Source organism: Chinchilla lanigera, unplaced genomic scaffold (genome assembly GCF_000276665.1).
Source record: "Chinchilla lanigera isolate Chin_1 unplaced genomic scaffold, ChiLan1.0 scaffold00106, whole genome shotgun sequence".
In the NCBI taxonomy this organism is placed as follows: domain Eukaryota; kingdom Metazoa; phylum Chordata; class Mammalia; order Rodentia; family Chinchillidae; genus Chinchilla; species Chinchilla lanigera.
Window position 1 is genome coordinate 5,319,595 of NW_004955507.1, and position 23,283 is coordinate 5,342,877.

The 23,283-nt window shown below is 44.8% G+C and overlaps 1 protein-coding gene across 2 annotated transcripts in view; it reads left to right on the forward strand.

Annotated features, from left to right (window-relative positions):
- Positions 1 to 23,266, forward strand: part of Cnnm1 (cyclin and CBS domain divalent metal cation transport mediator 1) — a 58,913-nt gene extending 35,647 nt beyond the window's left edge. Inside the window, exons 7-12 of one of the 2 annotated variants that reach the window (XM_005407668.1) lie at positions 1,919 to 1,981; positions 10,889 to 11,052; positions 19,093 to 19,276; positions 19,416 to 19,565; positions 21,145 to 21,246; positions 22,343 to 23,266. In XM_005407668.1, the coding sequence (XP_005407725.1) occupies positions 1,919 to 1,981; positions 10,889 to 11,052; positions 19,093 to 19,276; positions 19,416 to 19,565; positions 21,145 to 21,246; positions 22,343 to 22,422 (743 nt within the window). In that variant the 3' untranslated portion in view covers positions 22,423 to 23,266. The remainder of the gene's footprint in view (positions 1 to 1,918; positions 1,982 to 10,888; positions 11,053 to 19,092; positions 19,277 to 19,415; positions 19,566 to 21,144; positions 21,247 to 22,342) is intronic. The other variant, XM_005407669.1, reaches the window with a different exon arrangement.
- Positions 23,267 to 23,283: the final 17 nt, after the last annotated feature.

The window sequence follows — 23,283 nt, forward strand, 5'->3', positions numbered from 1 at the left end:
AGAGAGAGAGAGAGAGAGAGAGGAGAGAGAAGGAGGGAGGGAGGGAAAAGGAGGAAGGAGAGGGATGGACAAGGAGAGGGAGAGAGAGAAAATCAGTCCAGTTTCCTCCTGTCTTTCCTTCCTGGCCCTAGTTATTTCTGTTGTAATCCTTCAGTTTTATCAGTGACCCATGAGTAAGCTTCTACTGCTAACCCCTCCTTTACACCCAGTTAACTGAAAGGAAGTGCTGAGCTTACATTCCTTCTCCACGCTTCTGAGCATCTTCATAAATTTTCCAGAACAAAAAGAAAAATATTGGGCCAGTAGGGGTAAAGAGGCATTTTCCTTCCTTCCTTCCTCAACGCCTCCCAACTTAAGAGAGTTGAGCATGACATAACTATGTCTGCCCAAACCCCACAATTGTTCGCCCAGCAGAGTGCTAATCCAAAGTCCAGCCCTCAGCAGTATCCTTCACTGGCCAAGAATCTCAGTTTGTAGGCTGAGGGAGAGATTAATCCTAAAATGGAGTGGCAAACTCTTGTAAAATCTTGGCCTAACAAACACCCCTTGTCCTGGAAGCTAACCCACAGCTGACTCAGCTTTTGAGAGTGAAATATGAGATGAAGAATTTGCCAGAATACTGGCCCTATGACCTATGCCTCAAAGTTGAACTTGAGGTTACAAGGAAGTCTCTCTGATTTTCCTGGGTGGAGTGAGAGGAGCACAGTCCACATTGTGTCCATTATCTTTCTTCTGACGGCCAGGAAACCCAGAATACCATGGTGAGTGAGCCCGGCTCTCTTGAACAGCCTTGACCAAACTTTGGGTACCAGGAACAGGTACAGTAGGGAGTAATCAAGTCTTCTGCTTGGTGATGTATATATTTAATTTAAGAAGAGCTATAATTCTTGAGACTGAAGGTTTCTTACTCCAGCGTGTTTCACAACAAGGCCCATTAAAACGTCCATTAACATCTTATGTCACGATTAATAATTATCAGGGAGGTATAAGGCCCCTCTCTTGCTTCCCTGTATGGATAAGTAATTTCAGATAAAATTATGTGGTACAGAAAGTAAGACCACAGAAGCTACCTGTCTAAATGTGCCTTTACCTACAGACTGGGTTCATTTGGCTGTTTGGAAGGGACTCTGAGAGTGATCAGACAAGACAGGTGAAGACAGATTCCCTTGCCGAAATACCACTGCTCAGGATCAAGATGAGGAAGCAACTGGAGTGTTGCTACACACTCCATCCCACCCCCGCCCAAGTGATAGCCAGTTCCATTTCTAACTATCAGGAAAGAGAAGGGAAAATGGAGTAGAAAGAGAGGTGCTTTAGAGCACTTATACATGCTAAGAAATGACTGTTATTTAATTCACCAAGTTAATTTCCATTAAAACTGCTAGAATTGGGCCCTTACTTTGTCCTGCTCCTCTAGCAAGGCACAGTCCCTCACCAGCGCTGTGACCGCTGAAGGAGTACTTAGCAGGCCAGGCAGGCACCAGCTTCCACAAGTATGGCCCTAGCAGAAGCGTATGCTTAGCCTTCATGTCTCTGATGCCTGTGCATGTGCCCTCACACACCCATGTGGGACTCAGGCAGCTGGGAAAGCACCGTGGAATGCAGTCCTGGGAATGCTGCCTGTGCACCGCCCCGCGCCCCCAGGCACTGCCTGTGCTTGCCATTGGCATCTCTGATTCCCGCTGAGAGGAAGCACATCTTTTCAGGAGAAGCCCAGCAAAGCCTTATTTTCTTGTGTTTTCTGGGGGGTAACTTTGTAAACTTCCCTGTTTTCAGAGGCTAGGTTTATTTTTGTAGAGAAATGTGATGTTGTGAAGATCCAGAAACAGACTGTCTCACCCACTTTGCTCTTTGTCTCTCTCCTTTTATGTTTATCTTCCCCTTCATTACTCACATGCCCTTGGCCCTGACTCTTTAGTGCCTGTCTCTGTGTCACGTACCTTCGCCTTCAGCAGAGGGGACTCTCTGGCAGGCTCCCCAGGTAAACATACATGTATGTCGTGGGTCTCTGTAGATCCAGTGGGGTTTGCAGATGGCCTTTGGGCTCTGTTACTGTCCTACATATGACCTAATCTCTCCCAGCAGCATTCCCATGAGTAAGGCATAGCGCATCACACAGCTAACATTCGTTTGTACACGCAGCCCAGGCATTGCTGATTCAGTAGCATCATTTATGAATTTACCTTCCAGGATGTATCTGTGTAAATACATGGAAAGTGGTGGTGCTGAGGGATAGCACAAGTTTTTTCTCCTTACTTGTTTGACTGCTGAGAGGAGGGCTAAGAAGTACATCAAGAAAAAAGAAGGAAGAATTAATGGAAGGGGCTGGGGATTTAGCTCAGTGGCAAAGCACCTGCCTGGGAAGCACAAGGTCGTGAGTTCGATTCCTGGTACCGGAAGAAAAACAAAAACAAAACAAAACAAAACAAAAAAGAAGTAATGGAACTCTGTGCTTTATCTCTACATCTTTTTCTTCCAATATTCCTTCTATGTGCCCTCTGCCTTTAGCTAACCATGAACCCATCCTTGTTTTCCTAGCAATGGTTCTATGTGATGGTTGTATTTCCTCTGGCTCTGTACATAAGAATGATGTTAAAATGTCAAAAGAACTTTTCTGAGGTTTAACCTCTCATATTAATTTAATCAAGTAGCGTCTTAGAGCTTCAAACTCAATGACTGAATACAGTGCAATAAATATAACAATCACATAGCTGTTCATGTTGTTTTCACCTCTAGAAGTTAATCTCTTAGGCCCACAGAGCAAGTAAGACTAAACCAGGAATTTATTTATAGAACAGCCCTGCAGTTAGAAAGGCAAATCTTTTATAGTTTCTGTGTCCCTTATCCTGGTGCACCCTACCATATCCTCAGGCATTGAGAATTCAGTTGTGGTTAGGCATGATAGCACACACCTATAATCCCAGCTACTCAAGAAGCTGAGGCAGGAGGGTCACAATTTAAAGCCCAGCCTGGGTAACTTTATGAGACTGTGTCTAAAATTTTTTAAAAGGGCTCAGGTTATAGCTCAGTGGTAGAGCATTTGCCTAACGTCCATGAGGCCCTGGATTTAATTTGTAGTACTTTTTTAAAAATTCCAGTGACATTTTGCTGTCTGGAGATAGTAGACAACATCAGAAAAGGCTATGTCCTGAAACCCCAAGCCCCCATGCCTGTAATGTCAGAAGCATTTCTGTTAACTTTGCTCCCAGATCACATTTTTCCATCAAAAAACATCTGGGTCCTGTGTTTACTTAAAGACAAACTAGCCGCCTTCTCAAATTTCGCCAAAGTTTTCCCTCTCCCTTAATGGTGATTTTCCATGAAGAAGTAAAACTGTCCTTTGTTTGTGAGTACCCATGCCTTCATGACAACTGCAAGGTAGTGCAGCCAGTGTAACATGCTAGCCTGGCACCCTCCCTAACATGCCAGCGGAACTAGATATGACCCTGTCATGTACCTTCAAGATCCTTCAAACACAGCAAATCCTGGGGAATGCGCAGGGTGTACTGTGAATCTTCCGCAGAGAGGGAAGGCACACATTTTAAAGATTTTCAACCAAAAAAGTCAAAGCGGGAGTACAGATAACTTAATTGTAATTTCCCAGTTTGAGGAATATTAATTCCAATTAATCAGTATTAATTATGAAAACCTACACGGCAAGTCAGTGTCAGACAGAGAAAAATGACTAATTCTTTCTATACAGCCCCTCACAGGAGGGGCTGAGACTTCTGCTTCTACTCTGCCTGATACTATGTTTCCCTGAGAGCCCTTTCAACCTTCACCCTGTTCTCCATGACTGTCGGTGTTCAGCCCAACAGGACTCCCACCAGTACAGAAGCAAGAACAAAGCCAGCCTTTTCCCACTCTCGGGTCAGCTCTGGAGGATGGAGCAGTGATGGGTGGGTGTAATGGAGAAGAACGAGGTAGGGAGCGCCTCGATGCTCCTTCAGATCTTTGCCCCCGTTTTCTTTTCTATGGTCTCTGTCTGTAGTCAGCTGCCCAGTCTTCCCAGCAACTCGGCGATATCTCAAGATCCACATCACGGTATTCCTCTGTCACTCTCCTTTCTGCTCCATATCCCCAAAGAAGAAACCTCAGAGGCCTGGTATTTCATGGACAGAAATCTTGGACAACTTCTGGTCACGTACTTGATTTCTGATCCAGAAACATATGTATTGATTCTTAACCTCGTACAGGGGAAAAAAGATAACCTCTGGAAATTAGTAAGACTTTAAGTTTGAAAATAAATGGTTCCTAGTTTTTTGACCTCCATAGCCACCTTGGGACATGAGCAGAAATTTTGTATTTAGAAAACAGTAAGATAGCAGATGGTGAAATTAAACCATTGGGTCAGTGTTGTATGTAAAGTAAGTTGGTTGAAGGATGAGGACTAGAATCCAAGTCTTAGATCCTGCACTCCTGTTGCCAGGGACCTTGCTGCACATCTGACTGTCCGCATTTTGTGCATGCTACAGGGCTGTGATTTACATCACTTAGTCGTGCGAATGAGAATGGTGCTCGCACTGGATTGACATCGGGGGTCCTTGCACCAAATACTGCAAAAATACCTAGTATGTGATGGCCAATCATTATTCATGGACATTTCTTTCTATTTGAACCTTAGTTTGAAATAATAACAGCAGAGTGGCTTGTGGGTTACCTCCAGAGCATGATGTAATTAGCCATTTTTGCAGGTGTTTTCATTTTAAAATGAAACTCCTCATTGGTCCCACTGTAGTTATCCTTCCCTCTCTCCAGATTTCTTTCTTTCCTCTCTTGACAGTGGAGATAATGTTGAGTTCACCATAGCAACGCCTCCAAATCCACAAAAGCAGAGAGAGAAGAGATGTCGAAACCAAGGGTTCTTTTTCAGCGCTCGGTTATCCACGTGTAATGGGCCTTGAGTGCAAGACCACGGAGTTTTCTCCCAGAATACATAGTGAATCTCTAAAAATAGTCTTTCTACTTTGTGAAATGTGGCAAATGGAAATATTCCTTTGGGCTGGTTCTTTCATAGTTGTAAACATTTGGGAACCATTAAAGCTCCATGAAATGTGAGTGAGTTCATCTGGGATCCCAACTTGGGCTAACTTGCAGAGTTCATTTCGAGCTTTGACAGAGGACTGACTTGGCATTTGGTTGTCTGATGTTAAATACTACACAGAATGGTGAATGGCAATTATCCTAGTTTGTACTCTTACAAGCCTATGTAATTAAACTCTCCCATCTGATTTGGAGAATCCATGACCAAAAGAAGCTGCCCGCCTCCGTCTCTCACTGATGCTCCAAAAGCTCTAGACAGGCAGCCACTGAGCCCTCTCTCCCTCTCATATCTTCATGTTTAGAAGGGGAAGAGGGTATTCCACTTCGATATATTCAGTCTTATTTCCTTGATAAGGCTGTGAAAGTTTCCAGGACAAAGATGTCTGCAAGTTAAGCCAGAGTTTCAGGGCAGTGTTTACTTTTTTGGAACCTCTACATGGTAGTGCAACGTGAAGAGATTCCATCCAACTTCAATGACAGTGTGAAATCCCCCTCCATATTCCCCGTCACCTTTCACCAATTTTATCCCAGCATCTTCTCCACTCAACCTCAGTCACTCCAAGCTGCCAGGCAGAACAGATGTCTCTTGCAGACTGATCACTGGAATGAGGTCTGCCGCACTTCTCAATAGCAATTGGTGGTCTGAACCAAAAAGTCCTGCTCCCTTCCACTTTGTCACACTAAAGCCAATTTAATGTAAGAACAAGAGTGGGCCAAGAACATATTGGCTGCCTGCTTTACCTCCTATCGACAGCTCCTATGGTCAGTTTTATACACTGCTTTTTGATCTATCGCCTTTCACAACTCTTTGCACTATATTTAGGATTTTCTTTGTCACTTTACTTCCCCAAGCTGTGCCTCTGTGCTTTTAGGAAATGCCAAGGGGAATTATACAACTTGAACTAGTTTGCCATGCTGCTAGGACACTCGTCTGTTACTGATTTCTCTTCCTTTTTATTAAAAGCATTTCTATTTCCATTTGCCTTGCTCAGAAATCTCTGCGTATATGTACACAATTACTAAAATGCTGAGTCATCAGCATCCTACCTACTGAGGAATGTCAGGCTGCAGGACACAAAACACTGATCTTGCACAATACTCAGACGAGACCAAACTTTCTTTGTCATGAAATAAGATTTCTTTTTTTCTTTCAAAAATGCTTTCATAGGCCCAAACTTTGTAAAGCAGTTGTAATTTTGGTGTTGGAAATTCTTTAGAATTTCCTGCATAAACCTTCAATAGCATATTGACTTAAAAACAAAACAAAAGACATATTTATCCTTCCAGGACAACAGTGATGTAGCTTGTGTTTGGCATGTGAGACCCTGTGCATGACGGCAGAGTGACTTCCGGGCTGGGTGCCTGTGAGATGATGAGAGTTTTGGGGGAACTGGGATGCACTTGCAGTCTCTGTTTCCCATGAGAAGTGATTTAGGCAGACACTTCTGTGGATGGGAAGAATCTAGTTCCCTCTCATCTTCCCCGAGTGTATCTTGAATTGTGACTTAAGGGATGAGGGTGTGGAACAACAGGTGTGGTATATGAAGCCCAGGTCCAGACAAGCAAAGCAGAGACTTCTCAAGGCATGATGGTGTTTTCTCAACGTTACTAAAACCACAGGCCCTGCTCACGTGCTCTCCCCTTGCTTATGCCCAAACTGAGTTGAGGCTGAGATCCACTCAGTCAAGGTACAGTTTTCTAGACTCTACTCTCATGCCAAAGAGGCTGCTTTCCTGCAAAACTACCTGCCTACTACCTCAGAAACTGGCCAGCAGGGCAACACACTGACTGTCTCAGCCAGTCATCTCTCTGAACAGCCACCAAAGGGCTAGCCAAGCCAGAGTTTACCGGTCTGTTTTCAAAGGACCAGGACAAAGATGAAAATGGACCCTTTTCTGCCCAATACTGTTACTGTTTATAATCACCTTGATGCATCACTATGTCCTGCATGGCACCAGCACTGGCCCTGTTAGTCCTCCATCCAGGGTGGATGCGCTGGACATTGAACTCCAAGACAAGACCCACCCCCACCCAGCCCCACTGCGCATGCTCTTATTAAACAGACGGAATCCTGGCGCCCCCTGTAGGCTCTCCCTCATGGTGCTGGCCATGGCCTGAGGCTCTTTGGATTCTGGGTGTGTAAGATTTAACTCTATCCACCTTTATTTCTGTTCTTCTTCTCCCACCACTAGGTTCTTGAAGAAACTGGATTTCTGACTCCAGTACAGTTTGGGAGCTCTAACACCTTTTCTTAAACAATATTCAGATTTTAAATAACTCTCCAAAGTAACCCTTAGGTACAAAGTTGTTCACTGTACATTTGTATTGAATATCTACTCCGAGCCAGTCACTGTGCTAGACACTATGTGTACATTAATAATGTCTTGTTAAAAACAAGATCTCTGCCCTCATGGAACTTAAGAGTTGAGCAAACCTAATAAGCAAGTACAAACATGTAATTAATACTTTGGAAAAGTACTTTGAAGGCATGGATAGGGGCGGCGATAGAGGAAAACAGAGGGACTCGTCTTAGGGTAGGCGGACAGGGCCTTCAGAGAAGGTTACATTTCCAGGGAGAGGCAGGGACTGAGAAGCAAGGAGCATTGGCAGGGGCAAGGGAGCAGGGAGATGGTGTCTACTTGGGAGTGTGGTGGGGTGCAGGAGTAGCTTGCTTGGTTGAGATGCCCAGGGAGTTCAGAGGGCTACAGCAAAGCAGGCAGGGGGAAGGGAGGCCCCAGAGAACAGCAAGCAGGAAAGCGGGGGCCAGGTAATGGAAGTTTCAGGGCCACTATAAGGAGTTTGGATTTATGCAGGTATGCTAGGAAGTTAATTGATGTTTAAAAATGTTATTCTGTAGCCAGGAGTGGTGGCACACAGCTGTAATCCCAGCACGCAGGAGACTGAGGCAGGAGGATCATTGCAAGTTCAAGACCAGCCTGGGCTACAGAGTGAGCTCAAGGCCAGCCTGAACTGCATAGCGAGACCCTGTCTGAAAAAGACAGAAAGAAAAAAAGAAAGAAAGGAAAGAAAGAAAGAAAGAAAGAAAGAAAGAAGAAGAAAGAAAAAGAAAGAAAGAAAATGTTATTCTGGCAGCTGAGGCTAAAACAGATTATAGTGATCCTCTTTTGTCCACATTTTCACTTTCCATAATTTTAGTTACCCATGGTTAACTATGGTCTATAAATATTGAATGTAAAACTCCAAAAGTAAACAATTCATAAGTTTTAAATAACTTTTATTTTAATATATTGTTACAATTGTTATTAGTTAACAGAAAGAAATATTATTAATCTTTCATTGTGTCAGATTTGTAAATTAAACTTTATCATGGACATGGAAGAGGTGATCAAAAGATAATATGAGTATTTAAACTTTTTAAAACTTATTTCTACAAAAAAAAACCCAACATACTGTCAAGAACAATGGGCTAAAAGCCTGGTGTCATGGTGGCTGCCTGTAATCCCAGCACCCAGGAGGCCGAGGCAGGAGGATTATCATGAGCTCAAGGCCAGCCTGCACTACATATCGAGACCCTGTCTCAAAAGAAAAAGCACACTGGGCTAAGTGCGTTGGAAGCAAGGGAAAGTATCTTGAGGGTTTGATGGCAATGTGACTTTTACTGTAGTAATTTTTTAATTTAAATATTTATATTTTATCGTGCCTCATTTATCAATGGTTTACATCAATTTCTGTCAAATAAAAACATTATAGCATACCCTCATCCACCTTATTTACTGGATCTGACATCATGCAATCTCAGGCTTTTCCCCTAAGTCAAAAAGACCATAAAGCAAACATTTTTAATCCATTCAGGATGTTAGAACAGGCACAACAGCACAACTACTGATACTTACAAAAAAGGACTTGAGGAACTCCTTCAAAATGATGGGATGTCTGTTTGAAGCAACGGGAAGTAATTTGAGGAAGGATTAATGGCAATGTGTCCTACTGTATCCAAATTTTTAATATTTACTGTATTTTACTGTATTACACTGCATAGATATAGGAAAAAACAAAATACTTAGGATTGGATGCTATGGACAGTTTCAGGTGTGACTGAGGGTCTTGGAATGTGTGCCCCACAGATTAGGGGGACTGCTTTATAAGATTATAAATGGGGAAACCCGGCTGTTAGGAAAAGGTGATAGTGACAGGATTTGGTTGCAGAAAGAAAAGATGGGCATACTGTGCTGCAGGTGGGACTTGATGCGGGGCTGAGGCACTGGCAGGAGTCAAAGGTGACTCCAGGTGTCTAGGTTAAGCAACAGCAAATAAGTGAGGGACATTGGCTGAGGAGGATAAGGTGGAATTTGAATCCTTAATGCTGTACTTACAACAGGCGGTGATTATTGTGATTCTAATGAGAAAATAATTCATCCTATTGTTATTTGAATCTTTTGTTTACAGGGTTTGCCAGACTAACAGCTTGGCCACTTAAGTGATTGCCAGCCTCTATGACTCGCTACAAATAGGTGCTAATCCAGTATCTTCATTGGTGGCCGCATTAGCTGAAGAGCCAACACTGAATTCCCAAGGTTCTACCCCAAAAAAGCAGGGAGCAGAATCTTGGAAGAATTGGTTTCCTCTTTTGAGCCCCTGAACTGATCTTGGCTCTGGGGGGGCTCCTGTTCTCTTTTTTTGCGGAGGGAGTGCTTTCAGTTGGCTTTGCGGCCTCCCGCTAGTGCTGTCTCACGGTGAGGTAACGCTGGGGCACTTTCAGCACCCTGTCTTCTGCGGATCCCAGTGATGGCGGTTCAGAGTACATTTTGAAACCAAATAACACAGTGTTAATTGAACTTCCCGAAAGAAATTCCTTAAAATGTAAAAGCTCACTAGATATTCGGGCTTTTGGCAGAGAGCCCATGGATTATTTCAGCCCCTACTTAGACCTATTCAAGGGCTAGCCCTGCCCTAACCCACTTTCAGGGGCCCCACGTGGACCTTTCTCAGTCCCAGTCCTGCAAGTGGGTGAAGGATTCAGACAGCCAAAGGTGTGTGCCCGCCCGACTCCCTGTTCTTCTTCCTACATCACATTTCAGATGCACAGGAGCCTAAAATTCTCACCCAAACCATTCATAGAGAGAGTGGATTCAGAAGCCTCAGAGCAAGGGCTGTTTTCTAGCACAGAACTCTAAGGACTCACACTGGTCTTTCGGATTGCTATAAACAAGAATAGGACACATGTTAACAGTTTATTAATGTGACTTACAATTTCCAAGTATTGTATCCATATAATCTGGGGACCTTTTTTTCCGCAGTGTTGTCCTAAGTTCTGCCAGTGCTTGGGCAGGCCTGAGTTAACCCCCCTAAGACATATCACCCCGGTGAAGATTGATTGTGCTGTGACGGATGATTTTCAGGGCAAACCTAAGGCCATGGCTTTTCTAAAACAGGGCTTGTTGCAGGTGGAATATGTCACCCTAGCAAAGGGTTTCATATTCTAGCTTAGCAAAGCACCCTCACTGGACTGTACTCATGCATTTGAGGTCCTCTTGCACCTAATCTTAAAATAAGAACCAATATAAACAGTGGACCTCCTCTGCTACTGTCTAGTGGGGAAACAACTGCCCAACCACCCTGCTGGGAGAGACCACAGGGAGGGAGATTTATGCCTCAAGGGAAGCAACCCCAACAAAGCTCTGGGGCTCCTTGCTGGCTCTGATGGGGAGGTGAGGGCCCCTTTCCGCAACCCAGGGCCACAATCTCCTGATAGTCCTGTTGGACCTCAGTAAACAGCACCTTTTTCTCTCTCCCTCCTCCACTCCCTGTCTTCTCTACCCGCTCCTCCTTGTCTCTTCTGCTCCTTCTTGTCTTTCCTCTCTCTCCTCTTCCTCACCATCTGCAGTAAACCGATCCCCTTCTCGCTGCAGCGGGTTGAATCGCTCTGAGTCTCCGAATAGAGAGCGCAGTGACTTTGGTGGGAGCAACACGCAGCTGTACAGCAGCAGCAACAACCTCTACACACCTGACTACTCAGTCCACATCCTCAGCGATGTGCAGTTCGTGAAGGTAATTTCCCCGGAGCGCAGCCCCTCTTCTCCCCCAGTGGGCAGAGTTAGCTGGGGAAGCTGGACAAGGAGACCCCATCCGTAGTCATGTTATATATACATCACCTTCCCCTGTGTTCCAGTGCAATGCCGGGGGTAATTGTTCCTTGGCTTTGGGAAGGCCCTGTTATCTCAGCACACTTCATTATTGTTCAGTAGTTGTCCCTGTCAAGATCTCCTGATCTCTGCTTTTCATGGGAGAAAGTGAGGCAGAAAGCAAGGGGAGATCAGCTTGTCTGTGATAAATTTCTGGCAGAATTATTCCCTTTGGATCCTCTACCATTGGGAAAGGTGTAAGCATGGGTTGATTTTATTAATTTTTTTTTCAAGATCAAATTGCAGGTGATTAATAAACCAAATACACAAAGGGAACCATGCTGTGATTTTACAATAGTATGATAAGGCTAGTGGTATAATTTTGCACCTTAATATTTAAAATCTAAAGCACAAGTGGGCCCTTGCACTAACAGAAAATCTTATGTAGAAAATCAAAATAGTCCCTTAGCATCCGGCCACTGAGTTATTAAGAGAACCACTCTGGAAAGGTTGCCCTTTACCTTGCAGTTGAAAGAGACTGTTTCTTCACACCTTTCCTTGAGATTGGCATTGCAAAGAAGCCTTTTAAATTTTTCCCTTTTCTCTCACCCCACTGTTATTTTGTTTTCTTTTCTAGCAATGAGCAAATCATAACAAATTTTGGCCTGAAATCTTAGCTACAGCCCACATATCCTAGCCCAGGGAAATACCCACTGAGTATACTTGATAACTGTTCTAGTTGCAGGCTGGGTGATGAGAGACGTACCGAGATCACACAGGTAGGAGAAGGCCCTTCCCTTTCGTCCAGAGCACAGCCCCTGATGATTTGGGCATGAAGCTGGCCGGCTGTCTCTGCCCCAGAGCTCTACAAACATCTTGAGTTAAAACTGATGTCAGCTGATAAAAGTAGCCATGAAAAGAATTAACCACGGAAAATCACTAGCAGGAGGGACAGAACTGGGAGGGTAGGTTAGAATAATAACTGTTGTGTGGGAGTCCTCCGTGTAAGGAACTCTCCTGAGCCCTTTGTCTGTATTGTCCATTTAGTCTCCTGCCACACTGTGAGGCAGGTCCTACTCTCCTTCCCCCTGTTCCGATAAAGTTGAGGCTTGAAGAGTGTAAGTGATGGCTAATAAGTGATGGAGTCAAGCTTCAGTGCTGAGTCTGTCTGCCTCCAGAGCTCAAGCCCCAAAATCACTGGGCTTTGGAGAGAGTTGTAGGGAAGCAGAGCCTGGGAGAAGTTACTAGGGACTAACCAAGCCTTACTCACAGGGGCGTGTGACGGGGCATTTGACAAGTCTACCGTGACAGGGAGATTAAGCCTTAGAAAGCCGCAGCCTGACTCCTCTCCCTGCGACATTCAGCCTAGAAGCCCTTTCATTGCTCACGCTGCTGACCTTCCTCAGAAGGAGACGTAGAGAAAAACATGAGAGAAGAGAAACTCTTCTGTGCCAAACTGGTCCGCTTAGCAGTTGGGAGTATTGCACATGATTGGGGGGGGGGTGGATTCATAACGAGTGTGTGATTCCACTGACAAGATACTAGGGTGAAGGCGGCAAGCCTTCACGTGCCTTTCTGGAGCTTACTTGACAAGGAGAAAAAGATGACAACAAGTAAACACATAAAAAATCTAGATATGTCCGAGTAGTGATAAGGGCCTTGGGATAAACAGTGATTGGATAGAGGAGGCCAGGAGACTGCCTTTAAAATAGCAGTCAGAGCAGCCTGAGAAAAGACGCTTTTGCTGAAACATGAAAAGGAAGGCGGGGTGAATATTCTAGAAAGAAACACAGATGGGGCAGGGCATGGTAAGTCAAGGATCTGAGTGCCAGCCCATAATGAGCAAAGCCAGGGGCCGGCGTGAGCTGGGAGGGGAGCGTCAGAGGAAGACCCAGCCACATAGGGTCTTCAGGCCAGAGCACGGAATTTGAATTCTATTTAAGTGCATTGGGAATTGTTGTTGAATTCATTTCTCAGGTCTTTTCACTTTGGCTGTTGTAACAAACTGCCATAGGCTGAGTGGCTGAAACAACAAACCTTTCTTTTTCACAGTCTGGAGGGCGGAAAGTCCAAGATCAGGGGGCTGGCAGATCCAGTGTCTGGGAGGGCCTGGTTTGTGGTTTGCAGGTGTCCTTTTCACTCACATGGAGGAGAGGAGAGAAAGGAGTTCTCTACTTAGAAGAGCACTCATTCCACTCCAGCCCCACCCTCAGACCTCATCACCTCCCACAGGCCCCACCTCCAAATGCCCTTGCACTGGGGATTAGGTTTCAACAGAGAGATTTTGAGGGTACACGCTCAGTCCCTAACGTCATGTAGAAGTTCAGAAAATCAATATGGAGACTTGATTTGCTGCTATGCAGAGATAAGTGAATGAGATTCTTTAGGAGCCAGGTTTAATAAGCCCTCCCAGAGTTTTTAGAAGCATTACTAGGCTTGCATAGATGGGTAAGTACCGCAGTCAGATGGATTTAGCAGCTCCTCAAAGAGAGATATGCTAAGACAAATACTTAGCAGGAAATTTGTGAGAATTTTCCTAACACAAATCGTTTCATAGCCCCACTCCGAGGACATAGGGAAAAGGAGCAGTCTACAAACAGTAAGGCACATAGAAGGGTGGCCTCAGGGCTGGGGAGATAGCTCAGCAGAACAGGGCCTGCCTGGCAAGCACAAGGTCCTGGGTTTGATTCCCTGTACCAAAAAATTTTAAAAAAAGGAGCAGTCTCTTCACTGATCCAAGCCAGTGGCAGTTTGGGGAACCCCAAGTCCAAGGTCCAGTCTAAGAAACAGGTTTCTGTCCTTCTCTCAGACTAAAGCACCTTACAGAGCCGCCAACCAGTCCACAACACTGACATTTTTTCCCACCCAGACGTTTTGATATTGAGAAGACTAACCAATTGAAGCACTATTCAAAAGCTTCTTGAAATCTCTGGTTTCAGCCCCTAAAATCTCTGATGATAATGGGTAGTCTTCTCCAGGGAAACTTGATGGGTTGAAACTCCTGTTTTAATCAAAACATTTATTTTAGCTTTGCTTTCTCCTAAAACTATGCCACACATTAAGTTGAAAGTTGCCTCCTTCCGATTTAATAGACTCATCAGGCCTGTTGTTTAGGCTGCTGTGTTATCTGCTTCCCTTACCTACCTTCCCCACCCCCTTTGTAACCCAAGGAGAATTTTGAGGGTGATTAAGAGAAGATTGTGTGGAAAAGTGTTTTCAGAAGCCTAATCCCTGCTGGTGGTTTCTCAAGGACTGTTCATGTCCAACAAACTGAACCTCCAGAAGTGTTAAAAAGTCCAGAAGTAATTTGTTTTCAAGATATGTTACAAAATGAGATAGGGAAGTTCACCTAATGATTGCCTGGAAAGGTACAAACAAGCCATGATTAATAGTAGTTAAGAAGCTAAGGAGCCCTAGGTTTGATCTTTAGCACCAAAAAATAAAAAGAGAATTGTTAGTTAAATTGTGGAGGAATTAAAAATTTCTATTATCTTTTAAATGCGCACTGTGCATATCATTATTAAACTAAGAATATTTGGCAGATATTTTACAATCTGGATTGTATAACCTTGACCAAGATACCCATCACCATCTGGTGGCAGAATCCCTAAATTGCAATTCAGCAAGATCCTGTCTCAAAATTAGAAGGCTGGAGGTGTAGCTCAGTGTGAAAGCCCTGGGTTCAGTACTGGGGTGAGTTTGGGGGTGTCTGAACTCAAGCTATTGCTAAGAAATGGTTTTCTCAATAGAAGTGAAGAGAAAATAAAACCATGTTATTTTGTGAAAAGCAGTTTGATTCCTTCAATCAATCAGTCTATCTATATAAAATCATCTGCCTTTTAAAATGGATTAAGTCCTACTTAGAGAAAGGAAACCTAAGTTAAACAACAGTGACCAATGCTAGGTATTAGTTAATTGATTACAAAATTATGTGGCATTTGTAAAACACTATAGTGGCTGGAGAATGTCTGGATGTTTAAAAATTGGGAAAAAATCAGAGAGGAGTTAAGGCGATGCCGTGTGGGGGATATTCATAAACACATGTGAAAGGTGAGTAGATATGGTTCAGTGGGGGGGGCAGTGAGAAAGGAGCATCTGGGCTGTCCCCACAGTTCTGTGCTGGTGAGTAGTAGGGACATTTGGCCGTCCCAAGGCCAGGTCCTCAGAACTGGGCAGAGCAGCTTAGGCCTGCAGAAGACCTGCTGGACCTTTGCTGCCATGTAACACAGTAGAAAAATGGGGCTCATCCAGACATGTTGCAAATATAAAATGCATGAGGGATTTCAAAGCCTTAATAGAAAAAAGAATGCAAAATTCCCTGATAATTTTACAGACTGCCTGTTGCAGTGGAATTATTTTGGATATAATGAGTTAGATGAAATGTATTATTAAAATTGTTTCACCTGCTTCTCTTTTCCTTTTTTGAATGTGACTACTAAAAAATATGCAATCGCTTATATGGCTCACATTCTATTTCTGTTTGACATACCATGCTAGATAAAAAGAAGCTGTCATATCAGGGAAATCGAAAGTAGATAGTGGGTACGGGGAGGGCTGTCAGAGTGGGGAGAGGAAAGGAAGAGTGAGGTAATGGGATAGAAAAAGATCAAGATACGTGAAATTATATTCATGTATCATTTTACCAAGATGAACCTTACTTTACCAACATGCACTAACAATAAAAAAGAAAATTACTTCTCTGTTTTTAGCTGATAAATGATCTCTTATTTACTTTCTTTTTTATGGTACTGGGAATCAAACTTGGGACCTTGCGCTTGCCAGGCAGGCCTTTGTACCCCTGAGCTATATCCCTGGCCTATTTACTGTCTTTATATTGTTAGTTATGCTGTTAGATGATAGTTTTATTTATCCATTTAATTCTTTAACATGTTCATTTAATTCTGTAACTATGTGTTTGGTTAGTGAAATAAGTTTTTGTATGCTATCATTGTTCCAGAATATTTTTTCTTGAATAATAGTTTTTCTCCAATGATTCATGATGCCTGGAATTGAAGTAGAAATATTCTACTTCTCTTAACATGTCTTAAAAATATAAGTAATCAAAAGTGTGGAATTTATGAACTTAGGTTCAAAATGAGATTAATTTTTCTTATTAGCTTTGTGATTGATAAACTGTTTATACATTATAAAGTACTCTATATTTCAGATTTCTCAGATGTAAAATATTTTATAGAATATTTGTCCCTGGAAAGTGTTTCTAGATTGAATGAAATAGTGATTACTGACTGAGTTCCTAGAATACAGGACCCATTTAAAGATCTTAGATATATTCGTGGCATAATAATATATTAACTTTCATTGTTTTGTTTCTATGCTTTTCTGAAAGATATTCATTCATATTCAAATGAATTCGTTCATCTGTATTTTTTTTTAATTGTCGCTGAACATGGGAAGAAAACTGACAGGAAATAACACAGCTCAGAGGAGCAGGGCAGAGACTGTGTCCCGGAGTACACTTTCCAGAGTGGTACTTTATCTGCAGTTTATTTTAAGATGACAGCGTTGGCGTGGCGGTAGTTTATGGTTTTAAACACATTAAAAGAAAACAATGTGAAAGCAAGGCTGCGAGATACAAACAAAGTAAGCAAACGGTGGTGCCTTTCCTATTCTACACCGCGGTCACACGGAGCAGACTTCCGCGCCCTGTTCCCACACACGTACTCCCATGCTCTTTTCCCTAATGTTAGACCCTAGTTGTTGCTGTCTCACTCTTATCTTTAGTATGACGGACAAGCCATGACTTAACATCTGTGTCAATGCCTCCAATGATGGGGAGCTCAGTCCCTTGTGAGGTGGCCATTCCATTTGTTCAGCGTTGCTACCAGAAGTAATTACTCATTGCCAGCTCTTTCTTTGCCCCATAACAATGCTTAGAGAAAGGGTTTGAGCTCCTGGGTCCCTGGATCCAGGTAATAACAATGGACAGGCCTATCCCTGTGTCCTAAGAACAAGAAAAGAGTGGTACAGTTCACTGTAGACACAATGTGGGTAAAATCTTTCAAAAAATGAATTCATTAAAAGAGCATCTTATTGTCAGTCGCGAGAGGCTTCTGGGTTGAGAGGCACAGCCAATTGACCAACCAACAGGAGCCCTAAGCCAGCAGAGCCATTTCAAAGTCAAACCAAAACAGTCCCCCTTCCTTCTCTTTTCTTCCTCTTTCCTTCACTCATTCTGTCTTGTCTCCTCCCTTCTTTTCCCATTCCTCCTCCTGGGCATCTCCTTCCTTCCCCCTCTTTTACTATATTTTCTGGTTAAGGATTTCCTTTCCTGAGACCTACTCCTGCCTTCACAAAACAACCAGTCACACTGCTACCAATCACGCTGGTTTTGGGGACAGAAGAGACATATCCTCCCACCCCCACCTCATGACATGCCAGAGACAATTTAGAGTGAATATAGTAAATTGAACACCTGTCTTATAAATGTATGGCCATTGTAAAGTTAAATTGTGAGGTCTGTCTGTGGACATATTTTAAACTAATCATCACTAACGGTTGTATAACATATTCACCCATATTATCTCATTATCCCTGGGCTTCTTTCACAAGCTCAGAGAGGTTAATGATTTGGCCAGGATCACCTAGTTTGAAAGAGGCAAAACCAGGACTGCACTTTGGTCTTGAGCAGGCAGTGTGTTTCTTGCCATATTTTCTAGATGAAGGATCATTTGGCCTCCTTTGATTAAACTAGAAGGCAAATCTCAAGCTATTTTACAGAATACAACCTCTGTACCAGCTTTGCTGGGCTCACCATGTGACATTTAAGACATTTCCTTTTCCATTAGTGTCACGGCTAATTTTCTCCATCTTTGGGGGAGATTTTGGAACCTGATTTCATACTTCTCCACAGAGGGGCACTGCAAAACAAAGATGTTCTTCACAGGAACATTCAGTTCATTAAAGATTTTGGACAAATGCTAGGTTGAGGCCCATGGTTCCATAGATCATATAGTTTTGACCTAAAAAATAGCAAAGCCGGTTGTTGACACTTTGTCCTTTAAAATCCTTTATAGAAAAAGAACAAAGATCTAAGTGGGACCTGTGTGTCTGACTATAACTAGGTCTCCGTCAGTGGTTCTCAAAGTGTAATCTACAGAGCAGCAGCATTAGCATTACATGGAACTTGCTAGAAACACGAACTCTGCTTCTACCCCAGATCTAGTAAAATAGAAAACTTTGGAAGTTTGGAGCGGCAATCTTATTTTCATAAGCTCTTCACATAATTCTGATGCTGAGAATTGAGCAGCACCAGTATAGGACAGTCTGTGTAATCTGTGTGCTGGGTGCGGTGTGAGTAGGTCTGCCAGAGGTTCGTGTGTGGGAACTTAGTCCCTGGTGTAAATTATTGAGAGGAGGTAGGCCTTTAAGAGATGGGGCCTAGTGGAAAGTGATTAGGTCATGAAGGCATCACCCTTAGAAGGGATTAATGTAGTTAATCCAGGACCGGATTAGTTCTTGTGAGAGCAGGTTGTTACAAAGCAAGACCACCTATGTGCTTGGCCCTTTCTGCACTTGGCCATTTCCCTTTCTGTTTCTCTGTCACGTTGTGACATCAAAATAGCCGGGGGCCCACATCAAATACCAGCACTGTTTGGATTTTTTAGCCACCGGCCTCTTGAGCCAAATAAACCTCTTCCCTTTACAAAGTAGGTTTGTTTTGTTATAGCAACACAAAGTGCACTTAGACTGGCTCCTCCAGTGCACATGAAGGCTGGAGCCTATAAAAATGAACAGTGGCAACTGTGGCCAGCAAGCAAAAGACCTCTCATTACTACCCAGCCTCTGGGCTGCTACAGAGTGGTAAAAGCCCCCAGCTCACAGGTCTCAGGCCTCAGAGCTCAGGGTTCCAAAGCACCCCAGGGGAACTGCTTGTCAGCTCAGGAAAGCTGCTGCATCCAGAGAGGGGTCCTCCGGTTCTGCTAAGCTTCTGCCAACTCCCTTCCAGATTACCCGACAGCAATACCAGAATGCCCTCACCGCCTGCCACATGGACAGCTCGCCCCAGTCCCCCGACATGGAGGCCTGCACTGACGGAGACTCCACCAAGGCCCCCACGACCCGGGGCACACCCCAGACTCCCAAGGATGATGCTGCCCTCACGCTACTGAACAACAGGACCAGCCTGCCGTGTAAGTCAGTGGGGCGCATGGGATGCGGATGGCCCTGCCTTCCTCCCCTACCCCTGCCCAGGGCTGCTACCTGGTGCCTCACAGACCACTAAGTCCCCTCCAAGGCACAGGTGTGATCCGCATACTGTCCCACCTCCAGGCAGCCGCTCAGATGGTCTGAGAAGCCCTGGGGAGGTGGTGTATCTGAGAATGGAGGAGATAGCCTTCACCCGGGAAGAAGTGACCGACTTCGAGGAGCACAGGACACAGAAAGTCTTGCTGTCCCCTGCAGCTGTTCCCACAACAGCAGGTCAGGAGGGGCCCAGAGGGCCAAGGGAGGGTTACCACCTTTGGGTCCCAGAGTAGACCAGGGCAAGCTGGGTAAGGGGAGCCCTGTGTCAGTCCTTCCACCTCTTCATGCAGCCGAGGAAGGAGCACTGACTATTGCAGAGCACCGGCTGCACATCAGGCCCTGTCTAATGTATTCCCCCAGGAAAGCTGCACGGTGCGGTATTAGGAGATATAACCCTGCCTTGGTTCAGACCCTGACTCCTACATTTATGAACTGTGCAATCTTAGGCAAGTTACCTACCTGAAGATTCAGTTTTCTTATCTTAATAGATACAAACTGCAGTAGCTCTCTCATAAAGCAGCTTTGAATACAAATGAGATAACATACACTACAGTATTTGGTACCATGCTCTATAAATATTAGGTAATTATCACTAGACCTACAAGTTAGGAAACTGATGTCAGCCATCACCCATATTGGCAGGGCTCTCCCCTTCCTCCGGGATCCCTATAGCACAGGGAGGACGCAGGACTTATCCTGAGGGCTTAGATCTTATCACCTCCCTTTAAGACGCTGAGCATGTCTGCCTTAACCGTGGGGCTACTCCAAGCTCCGGTGTCCCCGTGGTCCAAGCTCTGTGCTTGCCTCACTAAAGTGTATTTCCCCAAGCTTTCAGCACCTGCTCCACCTATGCGCCAAACCAACAGTTCCCCTACCTACCCCAATCCACAGTAAGAGACCTTGCAGGTCCAGAGCAATGACCTGGAAAGGTTTGTAGATTTTTTTAATGATACAACATGTCTGAACATGCAGCTAACCTAGAAAATCTGGGACCTACACAGTCATCATTCCAGGACCTAAATGCTCTCCTTCCCCCTCACATACCAAATTTAGTAGTTAAGGCAGATAGCTAGAAAATGTAGCAAAAAACTCAGAACTGAGGTGGAGCAGTCTTTGTAGTCTATGCTGCTCATGTGATACACAAGAACCCATGAGGCCTGGGAAAAGGGAAATGCTTTGATCACGTTCAAATATGCATTAGAAGCAGGCCCAGCCTCGTCCAGTACAGTGCAGCTTCCCGCACACCGCTCCACCTCGCTAGCTGGTTCTTACTGTGCTGGTGGTGGGATGTGAACCCCTTCCCGGCTCTGACGTGCTGTGGCTCTCTGAGTCCTCACTGGGTTCTGACTGTTACTGAGCCCTGCAACGTACTCAGTGATTACCGAGCCCTGCAGTAGGTCTGTGTGAGTAAAGGAAGGAGACGGAGTTGCCACCGGTCTTCAAATATGCTTTTTGTCCAGCAAAGATGCAGGGTGAAGAACATAATGTTCTCTTCCCCCCTCACCAGTGTTTGCAGAGAGGGAATTACTTGTGACTTTGCATGGACTTCCCTTGTGTCATTGTTCCTTTTGCGGCCCTACAACACCTCTTGCTAACCACCAGAGCCATCACCATCCTGGGGATCCCCCTCTTGTCACACTCACCCTGTCTTGGCTCTTTGCCCCGAACGTTCACCTGCTGAGGACATCATCCAGAATACCCTGCCTCATCCCTGGACGTGGAGGCTGAAAAGACTTACATTAATTCTTTTTCTCAGCATCAGATAATGAGTGCTGTAATATCACCCTGGACCCAGAGACCAGCCCTTGCAGCAGTGACTTTGAGGAAACCATGGGCAAGAAGCTGCTGAGAACCTTGAGTGAGTAGCTCCTCACCCAGACCTAAGTCACCCTGGGGGTTAGCAGGGAAAGCATGTTAGGATCTCTCTCCCAGAGCAGGAACCACTGACTCCCTTTGGGAACCAATGAAGTACAGTGGAGTAAACACACGATGGAGCTTAAGCCGTTGCTGTACCCCTGATACAGTGGGGATCTTCCCCATCCATTTGCTTCTCTAGGACAGGAGTCTGCAGAGCATACTCACGGGTTAAATTGCAGCCTCCTTCCTCCACCTGTTTTATAAGGACTTACTGGATCATAGACCCATTTGTTACCTATGGCAAGATCAAGTAGTTGTGACAGAGACCATGTGGCCTGTAAAAACTATAATATTTGCTATCTAGTCCTTCAGAAAATTTTTTCAAAAAAAAAGACTGTATCCAGGAGACTCATAGAAAGGAAAGGGGTCTACGGCCACACCACCCCAAATGTACCTCACCTCATCTGATCTCAGAAGCTGAGCAGGGTCAGGCCTGGCTAGAATTTGGATGGGAGAAAGGAAAGCAGTATTCTCCACAGCCGGAAGCCGGTGGCAAAGAATAAGGTGAAAATATTCCTCCCTGAAAGCAGCTGGAGACAGATGGCTCTTGGATCATGAGGACAGTTATGTAACTGCCCCCACCTGCCTCCATGCAGAGGGCGGTTGTTCCAGAGCTAGAGTCCTGCGAGTGGCTCCCAGCTCTGCCGACCAGCCCTGGCTCGTATGACGTTGGTGACTGTGTGATGAGTCCTCCTCAGGGTCTTGCATTAAGGCAGGGACCATCCGGGGAGGGGAGGCATAATCCTCAAGCATTACGGGGGTTTATTCAGTCCCCTCGAGGAAGTCTGTATGGCAGGCAAGAGCCTACATGTGTGCCTTTTGAGGGATGTCACAGTGCGCAGAAGGTGCATCCTACTCCTTCCCGATGTTAACTACGCTGATATCGGCACCAAGATATAATGCACATGAGTTCTAGTCCAACTGCCCAGGGCTTTGTCTCTATTTCTGCTCCTTTTTTGAAGAAAGCTCAGACCACTGAGAGGGTATGAATATCCTGCCAGTCCCACAGAATGATACTTACAAACTGTGTTTTGCAGGTGGTCGAAAAAGGAAGAGGTCAGCAGAGGGAGAGAGAACCTCTGAGGAAAACTCCAACTTAACACCTCTGATCACATGACAGGCAAAGACAACATTCACGAGTGTGCGAGATCCAGGGCTTTGGGGAAGGCCCTGCCCTCCCATCATCTGCTTGCCCCCAAGGCCTCCCCCGGGTGACAGCGTTCTGCCTTCCTTCCCACCGTCTCAACCCCAGCTGTCAGTTTGGCAGATTTTCCCTCGTTGCCTCCAGTTTGACTCAGAACCTTGCCATGGCCATAACAGAAGAAGGTGCCTGTAACAGAAATGCTAGCAACGGTCTTGTCCATAGCACAGTCTGAAACTGGAAAAGAGGTAACCCCAAGCTGACAGTGCCACTCGGAGACCCTTATGTTCTTTGCGCTTTGGGATCCCACGTCCTAGGAGACCCATGTCCTGGAATTCACCATTCCTTCCTCAAGATGAAAATTATAACTTTGTACCATATTTCATGCTTAGCTTAGTTCAGAAGGTGCCACTGGAAGATGGGCACATAGCAGGCTGGAGTAGCAGGTATAAAGATTAGTTCGGACGGACCAAGAATTCCTCCAGAACTCTGGCGCATGGGACTCAGCTGCACTGCTCTGTGATTGATGTTACAGCACAGAGAAGTGTCAGTGACTGGTTTCCTGTGAGATAAGAGTTTCAGCGGCCTGGGGAAGCACACCTCAGCTGGAATGAAAAGAATGTGAGGTGGAACCTCAACTCACTGTTTTTCCCAGGGACGTCTGTTTTGGCTCCCAATCCGCAGTCTCTAACGGACTAATAAATCTGTTCTGGAACAGGAGCAGGGAGCAGGGAGCAGAGAGACCCAGTTGGGAGCCAAAGATGGATCTTCAGGTTTTAAGTGCATATCATAGGAAAAAAAAAAAAAAAAAAAAAAACAACAACAACAAAAAAAAAA